Consider the following 23,690-nt stretch of genomic DNA (forward strand, 5'->3'; position numbering starts at 1 on the left):
CAGAAGACCATGCCTCAAATGCTCCAACATATCTGCATTCCTCAGTGCCCATGTACATCTTACAAAAGTTTTGCCTCTCCAACTAGATGTAATTTAGCCACCCATAACACTTGACTGCCAGACAAAAACCTGTACCTGTCGACATCATCAGGTCCTCCATGAATGTTACCACACCTTAGACAAACTTCCTGAAAAGGAAATGATTACCCTGGTGGCAGCTGGATGCACCTCATGGTCTGGCACTTCGAGCAATTTTATTTGCTTATCCTTAACTTAAACCCGCCCTCACAGCTCGGTATTATCCACTGACAGCTGTGCTACTTTCTCCATCACTAAAAGTACTGCCACTGGCTGTGTAACATCCCATATTCCTGCTTATTCCATTGCAAAACCTTTATCCTCCCTCAATATGCAATAAAGACAGTAAAACCACGCAACACCTCATGTTGTTGTTGTCTTCAGTCCTCAGACTGGTTTGATGCAGTTCTCCATGCTACTCTATCCTGTGCAAGCTTCTTCATCTCCCCATACTTACTGCAACCTACATCCTTCTGAATCTGCTTAGTGTATTGATCTCTTGGTCTCCCTCTACGATTTTTACCCTCCATGCTGCCCTCCAATGCTAAATTTGTGATCCCTTGATGCCTCAGAACATATCCTACCAACTGGTCCCTTCTTCTTGTCAAGTTGTGCCACAGACTCCTCTTCTCCCCAATTCTATTCAATACCTCCTCATTAGTTATGTGATCTACCCATCTGATCTTCAGCATTCTCCTGTAGCACCACTTTTCGAAAGCTTCTATTCTCTTCTTGTCTAAACTATTTATCGTCCATGTTTCACTTCCATACATGGCTACACTCCATACAAATACTTTCAGAAACGACTTCCTGACACTTAATACTCGATTTTAACAAAGTTCTCTTCTTCAGAAACGCTTTCCTTGCCATTGCCAGTCTACATTTTATATCCTCTCTACTTTGACCATCGTCAGTTATTTTGCTCCCCAAATAGCAAAACTCCTTTACTACTTTAAGTGTCTCATTTCCTAATCTAATGCCCTCAGCATCACCCGACTTAATTCAACTGCATTCCATTATCCTCGTTTTGCTTTTGTTGATGTTCATCTTATATCCTCCTTTAAAGACACTATCTATTCTGTTCAACAGCTCTTCCAAGTCCTTTGCTGTCTCTGACAGAATTACAATGTCATCGGCGAACCTCAATGTTTTTATTTCTTCTCCGTGGACTTTAATACCTACTCCGAAATTTTCTTTTGTTTCCTTTACTGCTTGCTCAATATACAGATTGAATAACATCGGGGACAGGCTACAACCCTGTCTCACTCCCTTCCCAACCGCTGCTTCCCTTTCATGCCCCTTGACTCTTATAACTGCCATCTGGTTTCTGTACAAATTGTAAATAGGCTTTCGCTTCTTGTATTTTACCCCTGCCACCTTTAGAATTTGAAAGAGAGTATTCCAGTCAACATTGTCAAAAGCTTTCTCTAAGTCTACAAATGCTATAAATGTAGGTTTGCCTTACCTTAATCTATATTCTAAGATAAGTCGTAGAGTCAGTATTGCCTCGCGTGTTCCAACATTTCTGCGGAATACAAACTGATCTTCCCCGAGGTCGGCTTTGACTAGTTTTTCCATTTGTCTGTAAAGAATTCGCGTTAGTATTTTGCAGCTGTGGCTTATTAAACTGATTGTTAGGTAATTTTCACATCTGTCAACACCTGCTTTCTTTGGGATTGGAATTATTATATTCTTCTTGAAGTCTGAGGGTATTTCGCCTGTCTCATACATCTTGCTCACCAGATGGTAGAGTTTTGTCAGGACTGGCTCTCCCAAGGCCGTCAGTAGTTCTAATGGAATGTTGTCTACTCCCGGGGCCTTGTTTCGACTCAGGTCTTTCAGTGCTCTGTCAAACTCTTCACGCAGTATCGTATCTCCCATTTCATCTTCATCTACATCCTCTTCCATTTCCATAATATTGTCCTCAAGTACATCGCCCTTGTTTAGATTCTCTATATACTCCTTCCACCTTTCTGCTTTCCCTTCTTTGCTTAGAACTGGGTTTCCATCTGAGCTCTTGATATTCATACAAGTGGCTCTCTTTTCTCCAAAGCTCTCTTTAATTTTCCTGTAGGCAGTATCTATCTTACCCCCTAGTGAGATAAGCCTCTACATCCTTACATTTGTCCTCTGGCCATCCCTGCTTAGCCATTTTGCACTTCCTGTCAATCTCATTTTTCAGACGTTTGTATTCCTTTTTGCCTGCTTCATTTACTGCGTTTTATATTTTCCCCTTTCATCAATTAAATTCAATATTTCTTCTGTTACCCAAGGATTTCTACTAGCCTTTGTCTTTTTACCTACTTGATCCTCTGCTGCCGTCACTATTTCATCCCTCAGAGCTACCCATTCTTCTTCTACTGTATTTCTTTCCCCCATTCCTATCAATTGTTCCCTTGTGCTCTCCCTGAAACTCTGTACAACCTCTGGTTCTTTCAGTTTATCCAGGTCCCATTTCCTTAAATTCCCACCTTTTCGCAGTTTCTTCAGTTTTAATCTACAGTTCATAACCAATAGATTGTGGTCAGAGTCCACATCTGTCCCTGGAAATGTCTTACAATTTAAAACCTGGTTCCTAAATATCTGTCTTACCATTATATAATCTATCTGATACCTTCTAGTGTCTCCAGGATTCTTCCATGTATACAACCTTCTTTTATGATTCTTGAACCAAGTGTTAGCTATGATTACGTTATGCTCTGTGCAAAATTCTACCAGATGGCTTCCTCTTTCATTTCTGTCCCCCAATCCATATTCACCCACTATGTTTCCTTCTCTCCCTTTTCCTATTCTCGAATTCCAGTCACAAATGACTATTAAATTTTCGTCTCCCTTCACTACCTGAATAATTTCTTGTATCTCATCATCAATTTCATCATCATCTGCAGAGCTAGTTGGCATATAAACTTGTACTACACCTCATAGACTGAAAATTACCAAAAAATTGCACTTCCATCTTATCATTAACCATGTAGACACTCTGCATCGTCTCCCAAGAAGTCCATCTCTGTGCACAGTGCTGTATGCCCAGGCAGATCACACTCCAAGTACGGCTCTCTGCAGTTACTCTGAAATTTAGAGATATCGGTCTGTTCTTCTGGCCTAACCAAAATAATCTTTAATTTAGAGTGACATTCTCACCTAGATCCCACATCTGTCACACACACCAAAAATAATCAATGGCTCTGTTACACACCACACTGTGTTGACACTGCAGGCTGTGGGCCAGGCATCATACTGCATGAATGATGACCTGTCTCCTGCCAACTGAAGATAGTTCCACCACCCCTGTAACACCAACTGCAGCCAATCGTGAGGATGGAGGGGTGGCTACAGTTCAAGAAGGCATATGGTAGAGGACTGATGCAGGTTTTCAGGCTGGTGATGGCCCAGAGACGCTCAGCTCTCATTTACACATACATATGTGCTTTCTCAGCACAGTGTAAAGCCATGCTTCCCACTGCTTATGGAGAAGGTCATGTGACCCGTGACATGTGAAGCAGTGTCCAGCTATCTGGCTGCAACATGCAAACCCAGCTTTGCTGACGCCAGTGCTCAGTGTACGGCATGTGACATTGTCGTGTCAGTTGCACCTTGTATGAGTGGTGCTTCGAGATGGAAGAGATTCTTGCTACAATAAAACCATAAAAATTCTATTACTTAATAATCAATCTCCAGTCCCTACTGGTGAAATGAATGTCAACAAGTCCATACAATCACGAACATTTATTATGATTCCAACTACAGATATCTGTTTTGAATGGAGACTTAATTTACACTAATTCAAATTGTACAACACTTTTCAACAGAAATGTTATCCTTTATTATCTTGTTTCCACATTGATGACAATGTCTTGTCATTTTATATTCCAAAGGTTCCCTTAGGTATTTGCTATGATGTACGGGTGACTGCTTCCAAACTCCAAGAGTCACGTGCCACACAAGGAGTACCGCAAAAAAATAATACAACACAAAACAAATATTTGAATGGGCACAAAATATCCTGCATCTAAAAAAACGACACTCTTGCATAGTATTTCAACTGTATAACCTTTATAACAATGTTAATTACAAGCAGGTTTGCTTCATTATAATTGATAACGATACAGAGCACTTCACACTTCTAATGGTTAGAGGAAAAATCCCAAATTTAAATCAGTAAAAATTCTGTACCCTCCCACATGTCACCCCATGTAAATGAGTAAGCGTGTTTATATTTTCTAGGAAACCTAATTCAAATATGAAAGATAACAATAAGAATCATTTTCTATTTTTCATATACAACAGATGTTTGAACGTATGTCATATTTGCCTTTCCTTTTCATTAATTATCTATTACTCTACTTAAAACATTTCTACGATCCTCAATTTTGCTGCGAAGGTAAGCCTGCCAGACACAGTATTTGGAGGTTGCGGGGGGAGGGCAGGGCAGTGGGGGATTGGGCGGGGGGGGGGGGGGGGGGGGGTGAGGAAGAGAGAGGGGAAAGACTTGTGGATGAATTGGCAGTGAGCAATACAGGGTGAAGGGACATGAGCTTGGAGAAGATGATAGGACTAAGGAGGCAGAAACTGTTGGGTGGAAGGTTTGGGGATGGTAGGTTACTGTAGGTTGAGGCTGGGATGCTTTTGATAGCAGGGAATGTGATGTAAGGATAATTCCGATCTGTGCAGTTCTTAAAAGCTGGTAGTGTACAGGACAATCCAGATGCCATGGGTTGTGAACCAGCCATTGAAATCAAGCACCTGCCTGTTGTGCCACACGTTGATCAACTTTGCATCATAATTATTACCTTTATTTTTCTTTCAAATTCAAATAAACATATTGGCTTTAATAAGATCAACAATATTAGGAACAGAATACATTGCTACTTGCTATGCAGATGACTGTTGAGCTGCAGACAGGCATAACAAAAAGACTGTAAGACATTGCAGCTTTTGGCCAAAGCCTTCTTCAGCAAAGAAAACACAAACAAATTCACACAAGTAACCACACCTCACGCACACATGACAGATATCATTGGCAGCCCGAACCGGAATCACTGAAGTGATATCAGGTGTTCCCCAGGGAAGCGTCCTGGGACCTCTGCTGTTCCTGATCTATATAAATAACCTGGGTGACAATCTGAGCAGTTCTCTTAGGTTGTTCACAGATGATGCTGTAATTTACCGTCTAGTAAGGTCATACGAAGACCAGTATCAGTTGCAAAGCGATTTAGAAAAGATTGCTGTATGGTGTGGCAGGTGGCAGTTGACACTAAATAACGAAAAGTGTTAGGTGATCCACATGAGTTCCAAAAGAAATCCGTTGGAATTCGATTACTCGATAAATAGTACAATTCTCAAGGCTGTCAATTCAACTAAGTACCTGGGTGTAAAAATTACGAACAACTTCAGTTGGAAAAATCACATAGATAATATTGTGGGGAAGGTGGAGGAGGAGGAGATTAGTGTTTAACGTCCCGTTGACAACGAGGTCATTAGAGACGGAGCGCAAGCTCGGGTGAGGGAAGGATGGGGAAGGAAATCGGCCGTGCCCTTTCAAAGGAACCATCCTGGCATTTGCCTGAAGCAATTTAGGGAAATCACGGAAAACCTAAATCAGGATGGCCGGAGACAGGATTGAACCATCGTCCTCCCGAATGCGAGTCCAGTGTGCTAACCACTGCGCCACCTCACTCGGTGTGGGGAAGGTGAGCCAAAGGTTGCGTTTCATTGGCAGGACACTTAGAAGATGCAACAAGTCCACTAAAGAGACAGCTTACACTACACTCGTTCGTCCTCTGTTAGAATATTGCTGCGCGGTGTGGGATCCTTACTGGTTGGGATTGACGGAGGACATCGAAAGGGTGCAAAAAAGGGCAGATCGTTTTGTATTATCATGTAATAGGAGAGAGAGTGTGGCAGATATGATATGTGAGTTGGGATGGAAGTCATTAAGGCAAAGACGTTTTTCATCGCGGCAAGATCTATTTACGAAATTTCAGTCACCAACTTTCTCTTCAGAATGCAAAAATATTTTGTTGAGCCCAACCTACATAGGTAGGAATGATCATCAAAATAAAATAAGAGAAACCAGAGCTCGAACAGAAAGGTTTAGGTGTTCGTTTTTCCCGCGCGCTGTTTGGGAGTGGAATGGTAGGGAGATAGTACGATTGTGGTTCAATGAACCCTCTGCCAAGCATTTAAATGTGAATTGCAGAGTAATCATGTAGATGTAGATGACCATCAGATGAACAGCAATCTGGAGGGGGTGGGGGCAAGGGGAAGGATAGCAGGGCACAGGTGGGGGATAGAGGAGAGCACTGTCTGGTGGGGTGTGCAGGGACTAGATGGTGGTCTCTCAAGATGAACAGGCGCAGCATTGAAAGGTGGGGTTTGGGGGCAACAAGGCCTTCACAGACAGGCACTATCCCTCAGAACTAGCTGCAAATGTATTTTCCGTGCCGTTTCCTCACACATCCACAATCCTCCCACCACTCCAAAGAGCCAGCTACAAAAGAGCTCCCCCTTTGTCACCCAATACCACCTCAGACTGGAAAAACTGTACCACCTCCTTCATCAGTGCTTTGATTATCTATTACCACACCTTGAAATGAGAGACTTCCTACCCAAGATCATTTCCTTTCCTTCAAAGAGTGTAAGTGGTGTTCCATTGCCCAACCAACCTCCACAACATCCTAATCCATACCTGTGCCACTCCAAATCCAAACCCCTCACCACTGGTATCATATTTAGTCCCTGTACACCCTACCAGACTGCACTCTTCTCTTTCCCTACCTCTATCCTGCTATCGCTCCACCTTTCCCACACCGCTCCAAATTGCTATTCATATTGCACCCATATTGCATATGGTCCAGTGAGCATGAGGTGTGCTTGCCTGTGTCAATGTGTGTGTTTTCTTCACTGAGGATGGCTTTGGCCAAAAGTTATAATGTGTAACAGTCTTTTCCTAATATTGTTGATATTACAACTTGGGTGTTTCCATTCTTTAATAAGATCAGTTATGCAATTGCAGGAGCTGTGGATAGTGTCCCAACAAACAAAAGTGGCTTTACAACCTCAAATTCCTACAAGGCCATGGGTTATGAAGATGTGTTTGGCTTTATCTATGTTTTCAACCATCAGCTGACTCTATTCTTACCATGCCTTTTTTAAGATGTATCTGTATAGAATCAACATTTATTTCAAGTTTCTGAATTACACTCATAATTGCTTGTGAACATTCTGTAGCATTTGCATTTGCAGTAACTTCAACTCCACCCATAAACAGCTAGGTACTTTTAGCAGAACCATGAACACATGCTGCCCTTTTCTGTCCATCATTTCACCTCAAGAGTATTAAAACACTTTCATCTTTCACAGCTTCTTTTAGTTTTTTCTATTCCTCTTGATGATTTGAGGTACAAAACCTTCCTGCAGTCTTCCATATGAGGGTAAGTCTCCAGACCCTTAAAAATGTTAATAGACCTTATATCAGAGTACTATTTAACACCATTTAAGGAATTAAATTACTAATTTCTTTGCCTTTGGAATGAATGAGGATCCAGCATGCATTACCTAAGCCTAAATATCGTTTGTAGCACAGAAAAGTCCGAATATAGCTGATACACAAAGCCTATCTTTAATACATGCTATAAAAGTAAGAATAGTTTTTGGGGTGGGATGGTTAATTCTAGGCAAGTATGAAGCTACATTTTGTTACATAATACCATGGATGTCTATTTTTAGTAACAATAGCAAAATTGCTTCTCCGTAGTCCTGTAATCACACCAGCACCAAGTTAAACTCGTAACTCTTCTCCTCCAAAAATATATAATATTACAGAAACCTTGTACATATTTGTTCATCCACTCTCTGAGTTTTGTATAATCAACACTTTGCAGTGGACTACTAGCCTTGATGAAAGCTCGAGTTGTTGATAAAATGAATTCTTCTTCATCGGTTTTCACTCGTTTTACCACTATACTGATGTCTGTCAGAGTAACTTACCTGTTGTTGTTAGTACCTTCTCCTTGTCTACTCATGGAAAGAAATGTAATTAATATGTTTTAGACTCATGTCCTCTCGCTGTCACTCAATTCACACACTGCAGTATTTACACATGAATATCTTTCTAGTTTTGTTAAACTTGTAAAATCCTTCGGATTAAAATTCATTTTCTTGAGCAAAAACTGTCACTATCATATTAATAAACATGCAATATACTGCCAGTCAGAGACTGCATCAGGCATTGTTGAATGTCTTACATCCCTGCACAGGAAATTAAGTTTGCAATACCCCATATGAGATAAGATACCGATATATATCAAAGTAGGATAGAATTGGTTGCCATTGATATTCAGATTTCATTGCCATAACGTGAATCGAATTTCTGTCATTAACTCCAAATGATGTGACTGCATAGTTTCCTTGATTGTCTTGCAGTTTTGCTTAAAAGTTAATAGTTTTGCATTTTCAGCAAAATTGTAAAATTTCATAAAAATTTTATGATCTCAAACTTTGCAAAAGACATTTGCTTCTAGTTATGTGGCAACATTCCATGTGAAGCTAATTTCTTGACAAACTTGCTGCAGCATGTCAGGAGTGACGTGTTTAATTGCAAAGTAGATTCTAATTCTGAGATCTGATTGAGAAGCTGGTACAAGGTGAACAAACAAGGTACCATTTATGATACCCTGAAAGAAAAAGTCAAGAAGTGTCACATAAAGTGTACATGGAAACATGGACATCATGCAATTGGTGCACCTTGGTCTATTCACTTATGTGGATAGTTGACATTAAGTACATCCTGGATGACTTACCAAAGTGTCAAAACTTGATCTATTTTCCTCAAAGATGACACCAAGACTAAGCCTGTAAGTGGTATGAATAAGTTTTTACTAATTTTCAAAGCTGTAAAGTGGTTTTTGATAAACCCTGTACTGAAGATCACTGATGGAGCACACTTCCTTGTCAAATCACTCTATCTGTTCTAACTTGTTCTGATTTTTTAATACCTGTTATAACATAACATTTGTTATATATGTTTCTGAGTTTGGGCTGGACTCTTTTTGACAGTTCCCTTCTATTCAGACAACCCCATGTCTCTTCCCTTGTAACGGTCATAAGCCTTTTGTACATCTATAAATGCAACTGCAATGTCTTTTTCCAGGTTCTGAGTTATTTTCTACTATCTGTCTAGTTGTCAATATGGCATCAAAAGCTGCTCTTCCAGGATGAAATCCTTGTTGTTGTTGTTCACTTAATTGTGGTTCTATCTTGTTTCTAAAAGTCAGCAGGAAATTATCTGCACTTACATTTGTAGAACATATTCCAGAAAATTACAGCAAAATCTTGTTCACTTCAACAAACACAGCTCCAAATTGTATCACATATCCTGATCTACCTTGATTTTGTTCCTGAAGATCAGTTCATACTCCTCTATCACCCAAACACTTCTCTCTTTTCTGTTCATCAGTTGCTCGCCAGATACACATGCTACGACATTTTATTACAAAAATGGTCACAAATGCCTGCTTTGCTTGGCCTTTCAGGTTTCCTTGGCATGACTAATTAGTGGCATACTTTCTAGAATTCAACTGAGTTGCTGATTTTTATGCACAATTTGTGTAGTCACTACTTGGACTCTCCAACTGCTCATTTTGCAGCACCTAAAGAAGACAACTGAGTCAGTCATTGAAATATTGTTCATGAAAGGGAATCAATAACTTGGTTATATGCCTGAAAGCATACTATTAATCCATTCTGTTTCATTCCATTTCTCTATAATTTGTATTGCATCTATTTTTTATCTTGTTTGTGTTCTATTCCCCTCTCCATTTTTTTAAACTTTTTCTTTTTGATCAAGGACAGTAAGATATAATTTTCTTTCAACATGGGGCCTCTGTTACAGGAAATTTTTTAAATGGCCCCACAACTGCTTGCTGTTGTGAATTTTTTTATTTGTTGACAGCTACAGAGTCATTTAAAAAATAAACAAACAAATAAAATAAATAAATAAGAGAGAGAGAGAAAGGGGTCAGTAACTGTTTAAGGTAGTGCTGATACTGATGCAATTAGATATGAGCAACAGCTAAGTTAGATAAGGGTAGGGTTGGAGGCTAGCATAAATAGGTTAAGGAAACAATAGAAAAATAGGGATATAAATAAGACCTCACTTTGCTCACAAATAGCCCTTTTTATCATTAATGCGCCAACTTGTTCAATTATTACTCGACAAGGCAAGGTGGTAAATTAGCTGTAGCAGGAACTATTGTGGTCATGTGTTGACTAGGTACATTTACATTCAAAATCAAAGCAGTGCATGTTGTTACCTTGTAGTGTGAGTGTGAAAAGTGAACACAGAAAATACCTCTGTAGAAAGCCATGACAATTTGTCGTTAATATCATTAATTTTACTGACAATGAGAACAATAAAAGTGAGATAGTGCCAACAAAGCAGCCAATGGAAGGTGCAAGCACATGTTGACATGCAAAAGGTAAGTCAATGGTGTTAAATTACAGAAGGAGAGGCATGATGTCGTGCAGTAATTTCTCCTCTATGACTATAAAAGCAAAACTTTGAACTGTCATGCAGAAATGGGGAGAAAACAAATATATGTAGAGACAAGGAAAGTCAAACTTTTCATTAATTAAGGAGCAAAAACCTCCTCCTCTTTATTCCACTGACAAAATTATGCAACAGAATGGTTGCCTATCTACTGCCATCATGACCTATATTCTATAGAACAGGTCTGGAATCTTGCAAACAATAAGATCTATTGTCATAATATTTAAAGCACTTCAGTCTCCAACAACAGTGTGTGCCAGCTTGCCTGGTGCAAGCCTTTTGACGGAATGCTGCTTCAGTGACTTGCATGCCAATTTCTTGTATTTTATATCCCAGTAGCTTTCCAGTTGATTCCACAAGACTAAGGAGAGGACGATGAAAATCAATATGGTCAGCAGGAGGAACTGAATCTGGGACCTCGACCTTATTTAAAAAACACTAAACACTAGCCCACATGGTCTGTTTGCATTTGTAGCTCTGATATTAACTTTGGCTTTTGTGACGGAATACTTGAAAAGCTGAGAGTTATCCCGAAAAAGTGTGTGATGACTACTGTTGGAATGTTACTGTGAGGTAACTGAAAATATAAATCAGTCCGCACAAACTAACACGAACAGTGAGCATTATCATCTGTGAATAAAACAACTGACAATGAACCCACAGTCATCAATGTGGACAAGAGCAACATTTTCAGGGCAGGTACCTTTATGGAGTGCTGCAAACAAAGTATAGTCTATAGCCAATGTGAGAAATATTGTACAGTCTGTTTCTATTCTTCTTCTAAATGAGCACTTCACTCAGTGAAGACATATAGCATGTCACAATGTTTGACTCTTACTAGTACTGGAGTGTACACTATTGCTACCTTTGCTCCCCCTGCTTCTATAGTGTACACACAATTGTGCTGCTACCATGGTCAATTATGACCTAATGACTGTAATCTCTTCTAATATTCTATTAACTTCCAAGAGATTTAAATTCTCTGCATTTCCATAGGTCCAAACACACAGCCAATGCTCTATGAATATTTTTTGTTTTGTTTACTGTTTCTCATTTTCAGTGTTAGCAATGTGTATAAATTAACTACACTAATGAACTTTATCCTGAGTATTTTTAATACATCTATGATAACTGAAACATCTGCAGAACAATACACCCAGAAATATATATCCTACAATCAAAGTTTTTGCCACAAAGGCAGTTACAAGGTAACGTATTAATATCATCCTAGACAGCACAGCAACTGCTGAAAACAGGGTGAACTTCACTTTAACTGGAACCCTCAATTTTTATTACATACTATGTTTTTATGCTAAAGGCTACGTAACTTTTGTTTGAAACTTGTTTTCATTACTCTACTACACAATACAATAATCAATGAAATTACGTTAACTTTAACTTTATTTTTTTTAGATCATTATTAGTTTTCTGCCAAAAGACAGGTGTTCACATGGTAGTTCTCCAGGCTGTCCGGTCTTCTGCCATCCTCTTCAGATCTGCACAATTTCCTCTTCCCTTTATGTCATCTATCATCTTGTATCTGTCTGCTCCCAGTAGATGAGTGGTCAGCGCGACGGAATGTCAATCCTAAGGACCCCAGTTCGATTCCTGGCTGGGTCAGAGATTTTCTCTGCTCAGGGACTGGGTGTTGTGTTGTCCTAATCATCATCATTTCATCACCATCGACGCACAACTCACCACAGTGGCATCAAATTGAAAGACTTGCACCCGGCGAGCAGTCTACCCGACAGAAGGCCCTAGTAACACGACATTTACATTTATCTTGTATCTCCATCTTCCCCTCAGTCTACTCCCACAAACCAGTCCTTCCAAAACATCTCAATGAATGTCTCAACCAGTTCTTTTTCCTTTCTCTTATAACCTTCAATAGACATCTTCTCTCACCAACCCTTTCAAATACTCTTTCATTACTCACTCTTTCCATCCAGCTTACCCTCTTCATTCTCCCTCACATTAACTTCTCAAATGCTTCTAACATTTTCTTCATTCTCTTATCTCAGTGTCCATGTTTCTGCCCCATATAGTACCACACTCTAGACAAAACATTTGCCAAGACTTTTTCTTAGACCTTTATCTAATTTGCCACAAAACAGTCTCCTCTTTCTGTTGAATGCATCCTTCACTATGGCAATTCGAGTTTTCACCTCCTGGTGACATCTCAGGTCTTAACTTATTTTGTTCCAAGATACTTAAATGCAATTACTTGGTTATATTAGCTTGCCCTATTTTAATACTGGATATTCCATGTCTTGTACTGATGACCATACTCTTTTGTTTTTGCTGTGTTTATTTGCATCCCATATTTCACACAAGCTTCTTTCAGATCTTTCAGCTTGTTATTCACTGTCCACTCACTTTCTGCCACTAATATCATGTCATCAGCAAATCTTATTATTCTATTTCATTTCCACAAATACATATTCCTCTTTCCCCGTCTATGCCTTTAACAATAATCACTTCAAGGTATGCGTTAAACAACAGTGGGGAAAGGCAACAGCCTTGTCTAACACTCGACCAATGCTGCTCCCTTCTTACATTTCATTTCCAATCCTTATCCTTACTTTCTGGTGTAAATATAGATTCTGTATCAGTTGTCTCTCTTTCCAATACAATCTTTTCCTCTTCAAAATATCCATCATCTTGTTCCACTGAACCTTGTCAAAAGCCATTTCTAAATCTATAAAATATTTCTCTACATTTTTCCATAATTTTTCCCAATTGTTTTTAACAGGCCAATAGCATCTCTTGTTTCTTTTCCTCTGATCCTCTGCAATCCCTCTATCCAGCTTGCCATATAGCCTTCTATTCAAGACTCTCAGCAACACTTTAGCTGCATGAGAAATTTGACTGATGGTCCTATGCTCTTCACATTTTTTAGTGTTTATCTTTTTCTCTATTGGTATCAAAACTGTTGCAAAGAAGTCCTCAGGCCATTCCCCTTTGTCATATATCTCATTCAGAGGTAGACTATTTCTTTTCTTGCCTTGTTTCCCAGACTCTTCAACTGTTCTGCTGGAAAATCATCAATTCCATATGCCTTTCTATTCTTCATCTCCTTCAGCGCCTTCTCTACTTCTGCTTTCAAGATGGTGAATCCCTTTCCATCTTCCGGCACATATTGCTTCCCTTCAACCTTAATTTCTCTTTGTATTTCATTCCCCTTATAGAGAAATTCAATATATTCTTGCCACGTGTTCAAAACCTCCTGTGGTTCTTCTGCTAGAGTACCATCCGCTCTTTCTATTTCCATGTTATTCCTCTTCCTTAAATGTTCAAAAACTATCTCACTAGCCAGTCTATATATCATTTCATACTTTTCCTCTTTCTCCATATTCTCTATTTCATCGCATTTCTGTTTCATCCGTTTTTCCCTTGCTTCTTCAGTTTCTCTTCTTAATTCATTATTCAGCTTCCTGTACCTCCTTTTGCCTTCAGTTTCTACATTTTTCCACTTTCTCTGCTCTTCCACCTTTTTTAGAAAGAACCCACTATTTTAATTGTATGCACTGACTCAGAAACTAACTTTAAGACTGTACTAGGAGGATTTGCACAGTGTGTGGTATTACAAACATCAATCGGTTTTTACTATAGGAGCTTCAATTAGTGTATTAAGTGTTTCATGTATTTGAAATATGTCATGTTACACCTTGAGCTGCTGACAAAATTCTCTATTTACACAAACTGCTTAAGCTGACTGAACATCGTCAGGTTCACAAAAGTAAATCATTAACATCAGATGATATGTTGAATAATAGAAATTCCATGTTGGAAAGTATTAGGAAAGAATAGATTGCTGCTCACTATAAAGATGATCTACTGATTTGAAGACAGTCACACCAAAAAGACTGTTACATATTATAGCTTTTGCCCAAAGCCTTCTTCGGCAAAGGAAACACACACAAATTCACACAAGCAAGCACACCTCATGCACACATGACTGCTACCACCAGCAGTATGTGTGCATGAGATGTGATTGCTTGTATCAATATGTGTGTGTGCTTTCTTTCCTAAAGAAACCTGCAGACGTTCATCACAGTTGCTTGCAACACTGCAGGTATTATTGCAGTGCACTTTTCTTAATGTGCTCATCACATAATATAGTGTGCTAAGGAGGCTCATACAGTAAAAACATGAGACCTCCAAGGCCTCAACAAGTTCAGAGTTCACACAACCTCTATATTGTGCACATCGGGTAAAGCAATAGCCATTGAAATGCACATTTTAAAACATGATGTTCCATAAAAGTTCATTTTTAAGGATTTATTTTTTATGTGACCCATTACATGCAATGAAAGTAAAGAGTTCCTATGAAAAATAAAGCTGTTCTAATTTTACCAACTGCAGTGCCATCTGGCAAAGTACAGAAAACAGATTTGAGACAAATCAGTCATAATATGCAATAAAAACTGGAGGTCTTCTTTATTAAAGATTCTGGGTGACTTTCTGAACTGTACCCCTTTTCCTAGACCTCTCCAATCTTTTTCCTTCACCCTTCTTTTTTCCCTTCAACTCTCCTCCCACAAGAAGCAGCCACTTGCTCTGAAAGCTTGTAAAAGTTAAACCTCTTTGTGTGTGTGTTCTCCTGCCATCACTTGGTGAGTATATTTCTTAACAATCAACTAACATTACATTGTCAATTAATTTTTTTATAAACATACAAAATGCCTTATTGTGAAACAAAAAAATTAAAATACAAATTTAAAAAATACTCTTCAGTCTCTAGAAATAAGAAAGAATTTTATTTAATGTTTCACATTTTTGTACCAAATTTTGGTTTACTGTGAATACCCATATTTTCATGATTTTAAAATTACTACACTTCTACATTATGCAGTCAGCTACTGGTAAGTGTGTTAATAAGCTCAGAATGCTTCATAATTAACAGCATTCAGAAATCTCATAATTTTCAAAGGCAACTTTTTGACTCTTTTTGACATTTTTATTGCACTCTTTTAGGAAAATGTTGTATGAGCACTAATCTTTAAATTCTGTAAGTATCAAGAAAATCAAAAAGGGTCCAGTCATCAGTTAAAGAGTTAAACATCATCAGCTTCCAGTGACATACACTTTACTGCGTACTGTCAGTCCATAATTTGCTTTAATTTCCAATGCACTTCACACATGGCTTAATGAATGATATAATATTGAAATTATCATGGAAAGGAAATTCTGATTTTGTGGTCTTTACTTCATATCTGTAAGGGTATAGTCCAATAATGCAAAATCTCTGATGAACGTACTTGAGAAATATGCAGTAACACATAGGAGAGGTATATCTGCTGTTCATTTAACTCAAACAACGAAGAACGTAATAAATAAAATAACCAGTCTTGTTTTCCAATTACAGGTCTGGGAAAACCCTGTTATCATACAGAAACGTTCTCATAGCAAAAAGCTCTATAAACTGGAAAATAAAAACATCAGCATTGACAGCATACAGTTTTACTCATTTGTAACATAATGCTGTGTCAAATATGTCATTCAGAAATCAACTAAATGTTTATAAGACAGGAGAATAATGTATGTAATCTTTACAACATAAATGTTTTTCATGTTCTATTATTAAATAAATGCTTACACTTACAAATATCCAGTGTGTATTTTTATTTAATTTCTTTCAATTTCTATCTGGAAAAAATATAAATATCACTAGCAAATCTGGCCGAGGCTTCTAGAGATATCCCATTCATTTACATTTATTTTTGCTGAAGTCCTCAAAAACTTTATATATTCATTGTGTCAAAAGTCAGTATTTTACCCTTCTACACATCATCTTTCTTTGTAACACATATTTAAAGTTTTCAATGAATTCTGGTTTACTGGTGTATATTTTTGTTCATCCTTGTACCATACTTAAATAATTTCAGCATAAAAATAATATGTGATGCAAAATTTCAATTCTACTTTCCTTCACATGAACATTGTAACTCATGAAGTGAGCATTACACTTGTAAGGAATTCACTGAGCCTTTCATATTCCCTTCCACTCATTAAATGGAATTGTTACAGACAGCTTTTAATAAAACTAGTTCTTGTATAAATACTTAAGAAGAATTGCATTATGATAAAACTACTCCCACAATGTTTTAACATGATCAGACTGAGATGAATTAAGTCATCTCAGCTATTTTTATATCAATATTCCAGTCATTCGAGTTAGGGGGAAAAAAAAAGTTGAAGGTACTACTGGTGGTGCAGGACAAAATTTACTCAGTATTGTTTGCTAAAAAAGAGGCTTATGCAATTTCACATATAAATGACTGCAAAAGCCAAAGAAAATATGAGATATACACACAGTCTGTCTTACTCAAGGACAACATTAACATGACTGAGACATGCCAACATGAATTTGTCAATAAGAAAAACACAGAATTCCCCTACCAAAATGTTCATTAACCTTATTATATGATACTGAAGTATTCTTAAGATGTAACAGTGAATATAAAATTATCACAACATGGAGTAAGTGTAAAAGCATATCCGTAAATATTGGCTCCTGATATCAAACGAAAATACCAGTTTCAATGCCTTTACATACAATGAAGCATCATTTGAACAGATAACACACATACAATAATTTCTGAGATACACTGTAATGAAACAGCTATTGCAACAGCAAAACAAATGAACTTTTACTCATGGAATGATGAAAAATAAGAGTGACAGTCACAAAACATAATCACATTGTTTTGTGGAACAGATGATTAATTATTGTCCTTTTCTGTGTAATTAGTCTTCCACAATTTTTGACCCTCTGTACACAATAAATTACTTATTTTCTTCTATTGTTCCTACCAGTCTTAATGGATGTGTCATGTTCATCTGTAAGAATATCAATTACACTTTAAAAACATATTAAATATCACATGAGAGGGATGCTCATAATTTGGTGCACCAAATAACTTTGGTATGATAAAGCAGAAATACACTATCCACATCTTTCAGTCAAAAGAACTGAGTATTATGAAAACCCTCAACAACAGTACTTTCTTCAACAAGAGCTTCGTTTTGAACATATAGAAATACAGGCTGAGTTTGGAGAGCATCATTTCCTAGTACACTACTCACATCAACTTCAACGTGTTGATTCTTTGTAGCCTTATCTCGCAAATGCGATGTGAAAGACAAGTTACAGCCATCCCCTGTAGTCTGCAAATTTGTACCAGTAGATTCATTTGTTGCAAGAACATTACTTTCTGTTAATACTCCATTATCTGTTGTTATTGAGCCATTTGTTGTCAAGCTCACCTCCCTTTCTTCTACATTACTCTCAATAACAGATACAGCAACTACAGTCTGTTTAGATTCAACTGTTGAACTTCTGGAAGCCTCAAGCTCATTTTCTAGCGGAAGGGCCTTTTCACTGTTTGCAGCAATGGAATGTACAGATGCTAGGGTTTCACTATCGTTAACTATTCCCAGATACGCTCCTTGGTTTTGGTGCTGACGCATATGACTCCTCCATGAATCCTCACGCACAAACGCTGCATCACATAATGTACACTTGTGAGCTTTAACACAATACGGTTTCACTGCAGTTGAACATTTTGTGCGTTCTGAGCCTGTCATCTTACAAGTATCCTTTCCTTTGAGTTTCTTATGAGACTTTGAGTTAGAATTCTTTTTCCTTATATGGCTTCTTGCGCTACCTGGAAAGAAACAAACAAACTATAGTAGTAGGATTTCTTCCCCATTGTTATTTGTCTCATTTTAAACACTCACTTAAGTTATAACTTTCATATCCTATTTGCAGTGGACTCATCCAAAATTATTGCACAAAATTTGTAGATTATATGATCAGGACACAACCGGTAGCACTGCACTGGCAAGTATGGTATTGAAGGCAACAATAACAATGGCATCAGCTTTAATTTATTAATATATTCACAATAACTACCAGTCGTAAACATTTACAAATGATTAAAGCATTAATTAGGAGCTGAAACTGAGGAAGAATTTGACCTTATATACATCTGAAGAGACCAGTTATTTGCAAGATGAAATGAGACACAACAATATTGACCTATTAGCATTAACAATAACTTTCAACTTCATTACGAAGAATTACAAGAATTATGGGCCAGGATACTATGCTGCTGAAACTCTTTGCTTCTACAGGGCCTTGCGAACAATGTGTTGCATTTGTTAAAACTAAGGCCATCAACATAAAGATTAATTCTATAATGAGATAATCACTGAAGGACAGCATGGCTGAAGATTAACTGTGGGACATGGAGATGTGAATAAAAGACCTTAGAAGCTGACATATATAATGTTTAGTGATATATTCATGCACTACATCAATTACTAAGCAAGCTTTTCTTTTTAATTTCTCAGCATATCACTAATTTCTGAACACACTATGGAAAATTCTGGTGTAGCAGAGAGACTCTCTCATCACAAAAAATAGTCCAGTCTTTATCAAAACTAAATTATTTTTGTCATGAGTGTTTTTCTGATTAAGAAATTTTTTTTTGTCCTTGACCAATTCTTGGAAAATAGAGTTAATACTTCCTCATTGCTGGAACACTTCTACTAAGACCTGCAAGATGGCAAGAGAACCAAACAATCCCAGATTGAGAAACCTTGCCTAAGCTTCTTGTTACCCATAGTACGACCAGCTTTTGTACTATGTTTGTTGAAATGCATGATGAACACAATGCTGTCTTCTATATCAGTTTATTCATGAATGGTTTCAGTCATAAGACTATTTTCACAGTGCTGTACACAAAAAAATAAAACCGATAAAATATAGTGAAACTTTGAAATTGAAACACAATTTTCACACAAATCGTAACAGAAGATTTTAAATACTTACAAAAAATATCATGCACAAAGAAAACATTACATCATTACATGCCACTCGTGCTTTTGTATGACATGAGAGAACATTCAATGAACTTAAAAATAAATAAAAATAAAAAATAAAAGTTGCTCTGCATTGCAGCACTGGCTCATAGAACTTTTACCAAGTAGACTACTGATAATCGAGGTTATCTAAAGTTAAACCAAAGATCGTGTGATCAAATACAAACTGAGAGTAAAGTGAAGTACAACATAATACTATCACAGAGTATGGAAACTCCAGGTAGGAGCATCAACCATGTAGAAAAAGACAGTAGGTTACAGTATGCTTGTTCGCCCACTGCTTGAATACTGCTCATCAGTGCGGGATCCGTACCAGATAGCATTGATAGAAGTCATAGAGAAGATCCACAGGAGAGGAGCGCGCTTCGTTACAGGATCATTTAGTAATCGCAAAAGCGTTACGGAGATGACAGATAAACTCCAGTGGAAGACTGCAGGAGAGACGCTCAGTAGCTCGGTACGGGCTTTTGTTGAAGTTTTGAGAACATACCTTCACCGAGGAGTCAAGCAGTATATTGCTCCCTCCTACATATATCTCGCGAAGAGACCATGAGGATAAAATCAGAGAGATTAGAGCCCACACAGAGGCATACCAACAATCCTTCTTTCCACGAACAATACGAGACTGGAATAGAAGGGAGAACCGACAGAGGTACTCAAGGTACCCTCTGCCACACACCGTCAGTTGGCTTGCGGAGTATGGATGTAGATGTAGATGTAGATGTGGATGTAGATGTAGACAGATTGCTACTTACTGCAAAGAAGAAACATTAATTTGCAGACAGGCACAATCATAAGACACTTATAACAGGCTTTCAGCCACAGCCTTTATCAGAAAAACACACATCATTCATAAATACAAAGAAGCACACATCATGCACACATGAGCGCCAACTCCGGCATCTCGGGCTCAAGCATCTCTGACATGAGGTGCTGGAGTTGGTGATTGCGTGTGGGTGAGATATGCTTGCTTGTGTGTGTGAATGGTGTGGTGTGTTTTTCTTTTGCTGATGAAGCCTGTGGTCAAAATCTTTATGTCAGTGTCTTTTAATTATGCCTGTCTGCAACTTAACATGTCTTTTTTATGGTATGTAGCAATTTGTCTTTTCCTGCATTGTTATTATCACAGAGAATTATATAGTCAGTGAAAAAATGAGCTGTTAATTGAATAAGCATGCAACTATATGCAGTATTTTTAACAGCATTTTCAGTTCTTTAATGCACAAGTCAACAGAAGTATAATTATTTTTATTATATATTTTATTATTTATAAAAACAAAGATTTTATGTCATACTGACAATGTCTGTCACATCATACTGAAGTTAGTATCAAGTAGTAAAAGCAATTCTCATGTAGTGGAAAATCAAAATGACAAAACTCATATATTATTTTCTTTTGCATGAAACAATTAGCCTATATATAACAGATCATGAAGAATATATAACTAAAAAATTGCTAAAATATAAGTACAACCTAAATGAAGAACCTGCTGCACCAGGAGAAAAAGATTTAAATCACATTTACTGGTGTCATACAAAAACGTTTTTATGCATTGGATAATAAGAAATATGCAAAGAGAGAAGGAGCATCTAGACATAGCACTAACATCATTTCTTACATAAGTCATGTGCACCTAACGTTTCCAATAATATCACTATATCAAATTACGATCACTGTAAATATCTGTCGGGGATCCGTCACTAACTTCCTTCTCCTAAACTGTCAGTGATCCAACCATACCATAAGTAATGTTAACAGAACTCAGAACACATCAAATCTTTAAAAAAAGTTAAAAATATACTGGGTGATTAAAAAGGCAGTTTAATTTGAAAACTTAATAAACCACGGAATAATGTAGATAGAGAGGTAAAAATTGACACACATGCTTGGAATGACATGGTGTTTTATTAGAACCAAAAAGCACCCCATATTGCTAGACGCGTGAAAGATCTCTTGTGCGCATCGTTTGGTGATGATCGTGTGCTCAGCCGCCACTTTCGTCATGCTTGGCCTCCCAGGTCCCCAGACCTCAGTCCGTGCGATTATTGGCTTTGGGGTTACCTGAAGTCGCAAGTGTATCGTGATCGACCGACATCTCTAGGGATGCTGAAAGACAACATCCGACGCCAATGCCTCACCATAACATCGGACATGCTTTACAGTGCTGTTCACAACATTATTCCTCGACTATAGCTATTGTTGAGGAATGATGGTGGACATATTGAACATTTCCTGTAAAGAACATCATCTTTGCTTTGTCTTACTTTGTTATGCTATTTATTGCTATTCTGATTAGGTGAAGTGCCATCTGTCAGACATTTTTTGAACGTTTGTATTTTTTTGGTTCTAATAAAACCCCATGTCATTCCAAGCACGTGTGTCAACTTGTACCTCTCTATCTACATTATTCCGTGATTTATTCAGTTTTCAAATTTATACTGACTTTTTGATCACCCGGTACATCTGATATGTCAGTTGAAACAATACTTTATATCACATATGAAAATATCATACAAAGAGATTATGAAAACAGGTATATTATACTCCATACTATAAAGAATATCTTATGAAAAAAACCACAGCATATGGACATCTATCCTATAAATATGCAAAAACATAGTTATTTTAGGCTGTAGCCACATTTTTCCATGTCATTAATACACATTTGAATAAAGTAGCAAAGGTATTCAAATAATTTTTGTTTCGAATCAGTCTGTTCATTAAGAACTCTACCTGGATGTGAAATCAAGTTTGCAATACTTTCAGTCTCTTCTAACAAATTAATACTTTCATCAGCTCTGAGCAATAATTCTGTCTGATCTGAGATGTTGCCTGGAGTGTGATTACGAGCTTTCAAGAGGGTTCCTAGAGCAGATGTATTGCTGAGATATGCATGTTCTTTGTTCCTTTTTCTTGGGGTTGGATTGTGTTGTGTTGTCTGTGGAAGGAGACCAGTCAGCAAGGTCATCAGTCTCATTGAATAAGGGAAGGACAAGGAAGGAAGTCAGCTGTGCCTTTTCAAAGGAACCCTCCCAGCATTTGCCTGGAGCGATTTAAGGAAATAATGGAAAACCTAAATCAGGATGGCCGGACTCGGAATAGAACTGTTGTCCTCCCAAATGCGAGTCCAGTGTGCCAGCCACTGCGCCACCCCACTCAGTCTTTTTTCTTAGTTTCCTACATGTCTGACCTATACAAATTTTGTCACATCGCTCTGATTCTGCAAACTCTGTACAGTGACATATTATGTTTTTTTTTTTCCCCAACCTATTACCAGTCTGAAACAATACTGTTATGTTACTTCTATTGAAACACTGTATAATTTTCTCATAAACCTCACCACAATAAGGCAGAACTGCATATTCAGGAACTGTACTCTCTTTTGTCTTTTTCAAAGCAATTTTATAATTATTAGTCTTCTCCTTAACTTTCATTTTCTTACTGAATACTCCTATTACAGTGTAAGGATCAAATCTATTTTTATCAGCTATATATTTCAATGTATTCAGTTCTTTTTCAACATTCTGATCTACTGTAGTAGCCTAATCATCCTGTTTAGAGCTGAATAAAAAAATAGCACGTTTATACATTTCTAGACCACAGGAGCTATTATTAATGATTGTATCTGTAGTGATTGGCTTTCTATAAACATGAAAGATGTTTGCTATCATATTTTTCCACTCTAAGGTCCAAAAAGTTAATTCCCCTATTTATTTCAGTTTCCACAGTAAATTTCAAATAAGGATACACACCATCTAATAACTGATGTAATGTTTCCACATCATTACTATCACCATCTATAAAAATGGTGGTGTCATCTACATATCATTTATAGTAATTTTTTTTAACAGCTTCAGAATTACTATTCAAAATTTTATTACATTCAGTGCTGTCAAAAAAAGTACTGGTAAGGGTGCCATGGAGAGGCCATTTGGCTATTTATAAAATTCTCCATCCAAAGAAAAGTAATTATAATATACGACTAGGAACAAAAGTTCAATTAATTCCTTAATTTGAGAGATGCTCAATTTCTTGTGTAGTAGGAGGTTCTCCCTAACTCAATAGATTCTTCAACTGATAAATCAGTATATAAATTTGCTACATCAAAAGGAAGTATTATCAGGCACAAGGATCTCATTAAAAAGTCTAACCAATTCAGCAGCCTTCTCAATT

At 37.5% G+C, this 23,690-nt stretch overlaps 2 protein-coding genes across 6 annotated transcripts in view; one reads left to right on the plus strand and one right to left on the minus strand.

The window, feature by feature from the left end:
- LOC126191582 (uncharacterized) overlaps nt 1-17,020 on the plus strand; it is a 30,590-nt gene extending 13,570 nt beyond the window's left edge. For all 3 annotated transcript variants that reach the window (XM_049932516.1, XM_049932518.1, XM_049932515.1), the window contains one exon: nt 15,996-17,020. In XM_049932516.1, coding sequence (XP_049788473.1) covers nt 15,996-16,109 — 114 coding nt within the window. In that variant the 3' untranslated portion in view covers nt 16,110-17,020. The remainder of the gene's footprint in view (nt 1-15,995) is intronic.
- A 138-nt stretch (nt 17,021-17,158) lies between these two features.
- Nucleotides 17,159-23,690, minus strand: part of LOC126191580 (zinc finger protein 239-like) — a 319,091-nt gene continuing 312,559 nt past the window's right edge. For all 3 annotated transcript variants that reach the window (XM_049932511.1, XM_049932513.1, XM_049932512.1), the window contains exon 9: nt 17,159-18,297. In XM_049932511.1, the coding sequence (XP_049788468.1) occupies nt 17,594-18,297 (704 nt within the window). In that variant the 3' untranslated portion in view covers nt 17,159-17,593. The remainder of the gene's footprint in view (nt 18,298-23,690) is intronic.

This window comes from Schistocerca cancellata, chromosome 6 (assembly GCF_023864275.1).
Source record: "Schistocerca cancellata isolate TAMUIC-IGC-003103 chromosome 6, iqSchCanc2.1, whole genome shotgun sequence".
Taxonomy (NCBI): domain Eukaryota; kingdom Metazoa; phylum Arthropoda; class Insecta; order Orthoptera; family Acrididae; genus Schistocerca; species Schistocerca cancellata.